Below are 10130 nucleotides of genomic sequence, written 5' to 3'. Positions count from 1 at the left end.
TTTTTAAAAGCTTAGATAAGATGAGAAGATGTGATTATTCCACTTTTGAAATCAGATTTGCATCACCTGTTTTGAATATTAATAATGTGGTAAATTCCTGGGTTTCATAATGTTCCTTCCATCCTTCCTCCATCTGCTTTTCTTCCTTCCTTCCTCCCTTCCTTCTCTCCTTCCTTCCTTCTTTCCTTCCTTCCTTCCTTCTTTCCTTGCCTCCTTCCTTTCTTTCTTCCTTCCTCCCTTCTTCTTTCTTTTTCCTCCATCCCTCATTCCTTTTTTCCTCCCTCCCTCCGTCCTACCTTCCTTCCTCCGTCCTTCATTCCTTCCTTTCCTCCCTTCCTCCCTCCCTTCTACCCTCCTTCCCTCCTCCCTTCCTTCCGTTTGTCCTTCCTCCCTCCCTCCTTCTCTCTTTCTTGCCTTCCCTCCTCCCTTCCATCCTTCCTTCCCTCCTCCCTTCCTCCCATCCTCCTTCCCTCCTCCCTTCCCTCCCTCCTTCCTTCCTTCTTCCTCCCTCCCTTCCTTCCTTCTTCCTCCCTCCCTTCCTTCTTCCTCTCGAGGACAACAGGAGGGTTAAAGACTTAAGAACTTAAAGAGAGAATCATCCCACCTGTAGCTCCTCTGTGCTGCTTCTCTGCTCCATCTCTGACAGAAATCCGTCTGCAGCCTCCAACCAAACCTGGATGCCGTTCAGCTCGTCCCGAACCTTTTCTCTCTCCTCCATCTCCAGCTTGGCCGCCTCCAAACCCTCCGTGCTCCTCTGCTTCAGACTTTAGAAAAAACACAAACACCAACATAATATTTAAGTTTAATCTACACTACATCCTTCCTTTATTTCAGTGCAGAGATACTTACACTGTAATTATATTTAAATCAAACTTTAACCATTAACAGACACACACTATAATTAAACAACTTTATTTCTTACCTTAAATCCATGAAAGTCAAAGTTCTCATAAAGGATAACAATCATAAATTAAAAACACAAAGCAGAGAGTTCAAGATCTGTCAGTGTAATCAAATTTAAATACAGAAGCACTTCAGAGGCTCTGCAGTCTACGTCTGTCCCATTTCCTCTGATTGCTCAGTCAGGCAGAACAGGTGACAGGGCTTATGGGTAAATGAGTTTTTGTGCCTAATTTGTTTTTTGTTACCTCAGGAAAAAAAAGTGCTGCAACATGCTTCATACATTTTTATGATGAGATGTATTTATATTTTCATAAAACAGCAGCACTTTAAACTTTGTCTTTTTTAACTGAAAATTGATGAACTGCTTCTTGTCTTGTATGATGCTTTAAGATCACAACTTTAAGAAAGACTTTAAAAAGCATAGAAGAAGAAGAAGAAAAAGACAGACTTTAACAGGCATATGAATAAAAGAAGAAGAAGAAGAAGAAGAAGAAGAAGAAGAAGAAGAAGAAGAAGAAGGAGAAGAATAAATACTTTCAGAGGCATAGAAGAAGAAGAAGAAGAAGAAGAAGAAGAAGAAGAAGAAGAAGAAAGACTTTAAGAGGTGAAGAAGAAGAAGAAGAAGAAAAAGAAGAAGAAGAAGAAGAAGAAGAAGAAGAAGAAGAAGAAAGACTTTAAGAGGTGAAGAAGAAGAAGAAGAAGAAGAAGAAGAAGAAGAAGAAGAAGAAGAAGAAGAAGAAGAAGAAAGACTTTAAGAGGCATAGAAGAAGAAGTAGAAGAAAGACTTTAAGAGGTGAAGAAGAAGAAGAAGAAGAAGAAGAAGAAGAAAGACTTTAAGAAGCATATAAATAAAAGTCAACAGTGATACAGTAGATAAAGTTATAAGCTGCAGGTTTTAACAGCGTCTCACCTGTTGTACCTGCCCTGCATCGCCTGTAGCTGCTGACAGAAGGAAGTGGGCGGGGCTTGTTCCAGGTGGGCGGGGACACCCAGCAGCCTGGCGATACGCAGCTCCAGAGCAGACAGAGCGCATTGTTCACAGTCCAGTCTGTCCTGATACTGTTCCCAGGACAGCAGCAGGTCATTCACTTCCTCAATGGAGGCTTTCAGTCTGGAGTTATCAGGAAACTCCTCCTCCACCTGCTGCAGGACAGCAGACGCCTTCTCCACCTGAGAGGAAGGAACCGCAAAATATTCATTAAACCAGCTTTTATATCCAAAGTGCAATTCATATTTTAAACACTTCCAAGAGTTCAATACGCATTTTTCATTTGCACAAAAGAAGAAGGAAGGAAAGGAGGGGAGGGAGAAAGGAGGGAGGAAGGAAAGAGGGAAGGAAGGACAGGAGGGAGAAATGAAGGAAGGAAGGACAGAGGAAAGAAGGAAGGAGGGAGGGAGGGAGGGAGAAATGAAAAGAGGAAGCAAGGAAGAAAGGGGATGGAGGAAGGAAAGAAGGAAGGGAGGAAAGAAAGAGAGAAGGAGGGAGGAAGGACAGGAGGGAAATGGGGTATGAAGGAAGGAAGAAGGAAGGAAAGGAGGGAGGAAGGAAGGAAGGAAGGAAGGAAGGAAGGAAGGTAGGAGGGAGGGAGGGAGGGAGAAATGAAAAGAGGAAGCAAGGAAGAAGGGATGGAGGAAGGAAAGAAGGAGGGGGGGAAGGAAAGAAAGAGAGAAGGAGGGAGGAAGGACAGACAGAAGGAACAGTCAAAACAGACGGGGTCAATTTGACCTTTGACCCGGGAGGACGACACAAAGGTTAATAAACCTATAAATACTTACACTGTTGGATATATCGCTCCACTCTGCAATCCTCTGAGTGCTGCAGGTCGTCAGCTCCTGGATGCAGCGACACAGTCTCGATACTTGTTTGCACGCCGCTGTCATGGCGATCTCTCTGTCTCCCCGACAGCTCTGCTGCGGACACCACTCCATCAGCTCGTCCAGACGCCTCTGCAAGGACTCCACCTCCTCACACAGAGCCTGTATCAGAGAGACAAGAGGGTTAGGGGTTAGGGGTTAGGGGTTAAAGGTTAAGGGTGATAAATACTGTACAGGTGAGTCTTGTAGAGAAGGAGTCTGATACGTACTCTGAGCTTGGCGTGTTGGGCGGTGCAGTCGTCCAGACAGGTGATCTTCTGAGAGATTAACTGTAAGAGGCTCTGCTCTGCACTCTTCACACTCTGGCTGATTCTTTCTTTGCATTTATTGTATTTAATGTGATGTTCTGCACACCTGGAAAGACATAAATGTGATCTTTTAATGCACAAGAAGAAAACACCTACAGGCAATACTTAAGGCTACGTTCACACTGCAGTTAAAAGTGACCTGAATCCGATGTAACCTTCGTGTCGACCTCCCGGGTTAAATTGACCCCGTCTGTTTTGACTGTTCCTTCTGTCTGTCCTCCCTCTCTCCTTCTTTCCTCCATCCCCTTTCTTCCTTGCTTCCTCATTTCCTTTCTCCCTCCCTCCCTCCTACCTTCCTTCTTTTCTCCATCCTTCCTTCCTTCCTTCCTTCCCTCCCTCTTTCCTTCCTCCCTCCCTCCTTTCCTTCCTTCCTCCCTCCTGTCCTTTCTTCCTTCTTCTTCTTTCCTCCCTTACTCCCTTCCCTCCCTCTCTCATTTCCTCTCTCCCTTTCTTCCTCCCTCCCTCCTACCTTCCTTCTTTTCTCCATCCTTCCTTCCTTCCTTCCCTCCCTCTTTCCTTCCTCCCTCCCTCCTTTCCTTCCTTCCTCCCTCCTGTCCTTTCTTCCTTCCTTCTTCTTTCCTCCCTTACTCCCTCCCTCCCTCCCTCATTTCCTCTCTCCCTTCCTTCTTCCTTCCTTCCTCCTCCCTTTCCTTCCTTCTTCCCTCCTTTCCCTCCTGTCCTTCCTTCCCTACTTCCTTCCCTAGGGGGCGGGGTTTCAGCGTTTGGTAGCAGAGAAAGAGGCTGATTTTTACACAACTTTGAAGCCTAATTTTATATATTTGGCGATTTTTTGAATCATTCAAATTTGGCAGGGTGGTTAACAACACACTTTTCTGTGGTATGTCAAACTCAGAACACATATTTATTCTTACTTTACACAGACTTTAATGTGAAGTTGAGGAATCAGACTCTTCTGTGAGTTTAATACCTGATGAAAGAGTCCAGTTGCATTTCACCCTTTGCTTTGAGCGTGGACATCCTCACCAGGAGCTGGCTCAGAACATGTTTTTGGAGCTTCTCTACATCTTCAGGGCAAAAGTAAGGATGCTGCGGCGCATTGCTCTGGAGCTGTTCCAAATGAGGCTGGAAGTGTTGGTCCAGTAAGGCCAAGACCTGCTGCATCTCCTCCAGCCGTTCAGAGCAGAGTCCGGCTGAGCCTTGTGGAGGCAGCAGGAAGAGCTCGGTGTCCCTCAGGAACTGGACTGCTTGTTTAACAGCACAGGTGTAGCTCCTCAAAGACTCCCTGGCCTGGGAGATGTTCTCCTAAAATGTCATTAAGAGCACTTGTTAGCAATTACATCATCTTCCTTTGGCAACCAGGAAGTCAAATGAGACAAAAACAACATTAAAAAAAGAGCAGAAAACTCAACCTACCATTTGGGAGTCACATTCACAACACAACGCATTCTTCATCTCCATCAGATCCTGGAATTCGATTTCTTCTTCGTGGCCTTTCTTTTGTTGTAAAACCTCCCACGCTCTTATCACCGACTCCACAGTTTTCTTCAAAGACATGATTTTCTTGTATTTCTTATTAATCACTGTTTCTTTTGGCTCCAATGCAGGGGGAGTCTCTAGCTCCTGCTGGATCATGAACAGGAACTCCTCCGTGACTGTAATCTCTGAGTCAACATCCAGATCCTTCAGCAGACTCCACTCGATGAGGCTGAGGTTATCATACAGCGTCATCTCCCAGGTGTTAAAGCTCACCTCGCTTTCTTTGAGTCTCTGTTGCTCTGCATTCAGCTGCGTGGGGTCGAGGTCAGCGGAGATCGTCTGGAGTCTGGAGCCAGCCTCTTCACACAGACCCATGATCAGAGGAAACTGGATGAAGAGCATCTGACAGATCTTGTATTTCTCCTCAGCCTCCCTGCTGTCGTCGCCGCTCTGATGGACCTGCTCCTGAACGCTGTCCCTGAGATCCTCCACGCACTGCCTCAGGTTCAGGTACATCTGATGACCTCTTGCCTTCTTTTGCAGGGTAACCATTTTACTGTGAATTTCAGAAATGACTGAGTACAGTTCCTGTGTCTTTTCCTGAGGACTCCAGGGTTTCAGAAGGTCAATTTTGGACTTATGTTCCAAAATCATGTGTTTGAACTGCTCCAAAACTTGCATGGACTCTCTTGTGATGGGGTACCTGAGTTTATTCAGATCTTCTAACATCTCCTTCAGGCTTTTTTCAACTGTGATCAGGTCTGTCTTGCTTGAATCTACAGCCTGAATGATTTCATGCAGCTCCTTTTTGTTGGCCTTTTCGTACCTGCTGATGGCTCTGATGTTCCTCTTGAGGTTGCTCAGCTTGTCATACAGCTGGCAGTTCTCTGTGACACTGAGCTCAGAGACGATATCTTTAATCTTCATTAAAAGTACCTCACAGGCAGCATCCTGCTTCTCAGCCTCATCCAATGCTTCCTGGACCTGATGAGCTCTGCTATCGAGTTCGGCGGGGCTCCTAGGCTCCCCCTCTGTGCTCCTAGAGGCCTCTTTGTGCAGATGAGCCTCAACCCAGGAATCTAGATCAGCAATCTGCTCGGACAGCTTTTCTCTGGTCTGCAGACCTGATTCTATCTCTATCACAGCTGTGGCTAGTTTCTCACTGGTGGACTTTGACAGTTCCTCCAGGGATTCAAGAGAGGAGCGCACCATTGGCACCTCCTCGACCTGGTCCAGCTGTGGAAAGAGCTCTGTCACCTCCTCCACCAGTGCTTCCAGCTGGCCCTCTTTGACTATAACCTCAGACTGCAGCTTCTTCAGATCTCTGAGCTGCCGGTGAACCTCCTCAGGTAGAAGAGCCACTGTCCTTTTCATGCCTTCAATATCATTCTCAGTCTGCTTAGCCCAGGCGAGGCCATCCTTCGTCACCATGATGATTTTGTCCATGATAGGATTACTGCTGTTGACAGTATGGGTGGAAACTAGTTCCTCTGTGTGGCTAAGTTGTTCTTTGACCCTCTTGAGCTCCTGTTGTATCTCCTTTATTTCCTTCTCCCATGGTGAGCTGAGGAGTAGTCCCTCTGCCTGCTGCTGTAAATGGACATATTTCCTCTGGGCACCTTTAACCTCTGAGTTTGCCACCATCAACTGCTGTGCTCTCTTGCAGCTCCACCGAGGAACAGATTTGGCTTCAAAGTCTTTGCCGATTGTTCTCAGGTGTTCCTGCAGAAGAGATATCACCAACAGAAGGCTGCTGATCTCATCACAGTGAACATTTGTGCGATGCAATGTCTTCTGCACAGCTCTTTCCAGGTCCCTCCACTCCTCCTGCAGGCTCTTCTGCTCAATCTCTGCAGTCGCTCGCTCAGACCAGCTGAGGTGGGGGCACAACTTGGTGTAGGTCATGAGCAACTTCCCCAGCACGGTCCTGTTCTCCTCCATACTCTTCTTCAAGGAGCACAATCGCTCTGCGTCCTTAGAGCTGCTGTCTGCTGGGGACCTGAAAGAAAAGTACAAAACATTAGATATGATGAGGCTGAGTGTATGACAATATTTACTTTATTTTTTACATCGCCAAAGACAAACCACTAATTTCTTCAATCGGAACATTACAGAAACAGATGTGCAACTTCTAGATTAAAGAGATAAAAAACAAAACAAAAAAAAAACAGGATAGATAGATAGATAGATAGATAGATAGATAGATAGATAGATAGATAGATAGATAGAGAGAGAGAGAGAGAGATAGAGATAGAGATAGAGATAGAGATAGAGATAGAGATAGAGATAGAGATAGAGATAGAGATAGAGATAGAGATAGAGAGATAGATAGATAGATAGATAGATAGATAGATAGATAGAGAGAGAGAGAGAGAGATAGATAGATAGATAGATAGATAGATAGATAGATAGATAGATAGATAGATAGAGAGAGAGAGAGAGAGATAGATAGATAGATAGATAGATAGATAGATAGATAGATAGATAGATAGATAGATGGACAGATGGATAGATAGAGGGAGGGACAGAGAGAGGGAGGGAGGGAGGGAGAGAGGGAGAGATAGATAGATAGATAGATAGATAGGATAGATAGATAGATAGATAGATAGATAGATAGATAGATAGATAGATAGATAGATAGATAGATGGACAGATGGATAGATAGAGGGAGGGAGGGAGGGAGGGAGGGAGGGAGAGAGAGAGGGAGGGAGGGAGGGAGGGAAAGAAAGAGGGAGGGAGGGAGGGAGGGAGAGAGAGAGGGAGATAGATAGATAGATAGATAGATAGATAGCCTTTATTGTTCCATGAGGAAATTGGTTTTCACATTTGATAAAACAATATTAGTAGTTGACCCATAAATTACTGTAGATTATTTTACATAATGAAACATAATGTTTAATCTCAACCGTTAGATCAGAAAGTAAATGGAAACCAGCTCACTTTTTCACAGCATCCAATCCTGCTGTCAGTTTCTTCAGTGCAGTCTTTGCTTCTTGTGTGTATCTGCAGTAATCAGTCACGAGCTGCAGCTGAGCCTCTTTACTCTGGATGACGGCAGCTGCATCCTGAGCAGCAGTTCTCCACCGGTCCTCCATATCCGCCAGAGCATCTGTGTCTTCAGCATCAGCTTCTCTCAGCTGGGAGAGCGACAACACTTGGGCCTGTGCGTTCTCTCGACACGCCTGTACTCAGCAAGACCAAGTAAACACAGAACAATGATTTAAAGCAGGGGTGTCAAACACGCGGCCCGTGGGCCAGATCTGGCCCGCCGAGGGGTCCAATCCGGCCCACTTTCCTTATTCCTCCCTTCCTTGCAAATTCCCTTCCTTCCTTTCCTACTTCTTTTTCTTCCTTCCTTCTTTCCTTATATCTGTCCTTCCTTCCTTCCTTCCTTCCTTCCTTCCTTCTTTCAAGTCCTTCCTTCCTTCCTTCCTGTCTTCTTTTTCTTCCTTCTTAACTTCCTTCCTGTCCCTGTCTCCAAGATAAATTTCTCCCTAGGGAGACCAATAAAGTAACCTAACCTAACCTAACGTTCCTGTCTTTCATTCCTGTCTTCTCTTCCTTCACCTCCTTCTTTTCCTTCCTTCCTTCCTTCTTTCTATCTGTCCTTCCTCCCTTCTTTCCTTCCATCTGTCCTTCCTTCCTCCCTTCTTTCCTTCCATCTGTCCTTCCTCCCTTCTTTCCTTCCATCTGTCCTTCCTTCCTTCCTTCTTTCAAGTCTTCTTTTTCTTCCTTCCTTCCTTCCTTCCTTCTTTTTAATGATCCGGCCCGCCTGAGATTAAATTAGGCAGTATGTGGCCCTTGAATGAAAATGAGTTTTAACACATGATTTAAAGCATGTGTTTTTATTGCAAATGTTATTTTTAGTTGAGATTTTTTAAATTCATATTTATAGATTGATTTCCACAGTTACAACCATAAGGGCAAAGTTATTTTTAGCTACTCTGTGCTTGTTTTCAATATATCCACAAATAGAATAAACTGGCACTGATGAGCAAGTCAACATGCAACATCCAACTCCATCAGTATCTACAAATCCAGTAGCAACAATAAATGATTTTTCATGCAGTCTATTATTTGGAGTCTCACCTGAGCCTCCTCCACCTGCCGGGCCATTGTCTTCGGTTTGAGCTCAACCGGGCGATTCTTGCAGCTCAGGACTTTAGAAAACAGCCTGCTGAGTTGATCATCCAGATCTTTGGTGGATGTTGTCAGAGCCTCTGGAGAGTCGTCCAGTGGTTTACCCTTAGAGGAAGAGTTGTTGAGAAGAGAAGAGTCGTAAGAAACGTAGCCCTCCTGTTGTCCTCGAGTCAAGGGTTCCCTCCCTCCCTTCCTCCCTTCCTTCCTTCCTCCCTCCATCTTTCCTTCCTTCCCTCCTTCCTTTCTTTCTTTCTTCCTTTCTCCCTCTTCTTTCTTTCCTTCCTTCCTTCCTCCCTTCCTTTCTCCCTCTCTTCCTCATTCCTTTTTTCCTTCCTCTGTCCTACCTTCCTTTCCTGCCTTCGTTCTTTCCTTTCCTCCCTTCCTCTCTCCCTTCTATCCTCCCTCCCTTCCTTCCATCGGCCCTTCCTTCCTCCCTCCCTCCTTCTCTCTTTCTTTCCTTCCTTCCTTCCTACTTTCCTTTCTTCTTCCTCCCTTCCTTCCTTTCCAACACCCCTCTATGTAACCAAACTCCTAGTTAATATACAGTGGAGACAGGATAATGTGACAGGATTCAAACCAGCAATGAGTAAAATAAATGCTTATCGTACAAATCTCACATAATATTTCTAACACAAGTCCCTCCCTAATTATAAGACGTGACCATTTCTAATTGTGTGGTAGTATCAGAAGTCGCTACCTCGATGAGATGACTGTTGGGTCCCGTCCCTGCGAGCATCTGGATCTCTACGAAGATGTCCGTCATCTGAGAGTCTGGTATGTCAGAAATGTCTTCCTCAGTCTGCAAACCGCTGGTCTCTGCTGCATCTTCGTTATCTTCGTTTTCATCTGCACTGCACACCACCAGCTCCTATAGTGAACATAAATCAGTAGAATTAACACCGGGAAAATAATCTGGCATGCATTAGCATATTATTCTGTTGAACCATGTGCAACAAAGGAATGAAGGAAGGAAGGAAGGAAGAAAGAAGGGCTTAGTCACTACACAAACAATAATTAAAGAAGCTTCCCCTCGTGTCTCACCTGTGGTAAATCCACACCCTGAAGCCTCTCTTCACTGTCAGCCGCTGTAGACACTGTGAGAGGAACATGTTGTAGTATTTCCTGTTCCTGTTCCTCTTTCTGACTCTCAGGCTCATATGGCTTGGCATCAGCACTATATAGCAGCATATATTGGTTTTCAGACACTATTTGAAGTGTATCTAATCTTGACTCCTTTGGTATGGTGACAGGGATATTTGTCTGTTCAGATAAGCTTATTTCTGTAAATGTCTCTTCTTCATGTGGCTCCACTGCTGCTAACCCAAAAGAGGTTGGCTGAGTGGGGTCTTTTTCAGCCATATTATCCGTCTGTAGCTGATTAGGCGTTATCTCTTGTGTCTGGGTAACTCCCATACCAGGCATATCTAGGACCAGATATCTCTTCTGAATCTCATTTGTGTTGCTCCA

At 45.1% G+C, this 10130-nt stretch overlaps 1 protein-coding gene across 1 annotated transcript in view; it reads right to left on the bottom strand.

The window, feature by feature from the left end:
• syne2b (spectrin repeat containing, nuclear envelope 2b) overlaps positions 1-10130 on the bottom strand; it is a 203614-nt gene that overhangs the window by 70339 nt on the left and 123145 nt on the right. The window contains exons 61-70 of the mRNA XM_053336226.1: positions 9705-10130; positions 9361-9531; positions 8613-8768; positions 7464-7705; positions 4461-6522; positions 4015-4349; positions 2988-3132; positions 2680-2880; positions 1814-2073; positions 605-764 (exon numbers count right to left, since the gene is read on the bottom strand). The exon at positions 9705-10130 is cut by the window's right edge and continues 1815 nt beyond it. Coding sequence (XP_053192201.1) covers positions 605-764; positions 1814-2073; positions 2680-2880; positions 2988-3132; positions 4015-4349; positions 4461-6522; positions 7464-7705; positions 8613-8768; positions 9361-9531; positions 9705-10130 — 4158 coding nt within the window. The remainder of the gene's footprint in view (positions 1-604; positions 765-1813; positions 2074-2679; positions 2881-2987; positions 3133-4014; positions 4350-4460; positions 6523-7463; positions 7706-8612; positions 8769-9360; positions 9532-9704) is intronic.

This window comes from Scomber japonicus, chromosome 16, assembly GCF_027409825.1.
Source record: "Scomber japonicus isolate fScoJap1 chromosome 16, fScoJap1.pri, whole genome shotgun sequence".
NCBI classification, from domain to species: Eukaryota; Metazoa; Chordata; class Actinopteri; order Scombriformes; family Scombridae; genus Scomber; species Scomber japonicus.
Note: the sequence above shows the minus strand (reverse complement) of the source record. Positions and strands in the feature narration are given on the sequence as shown.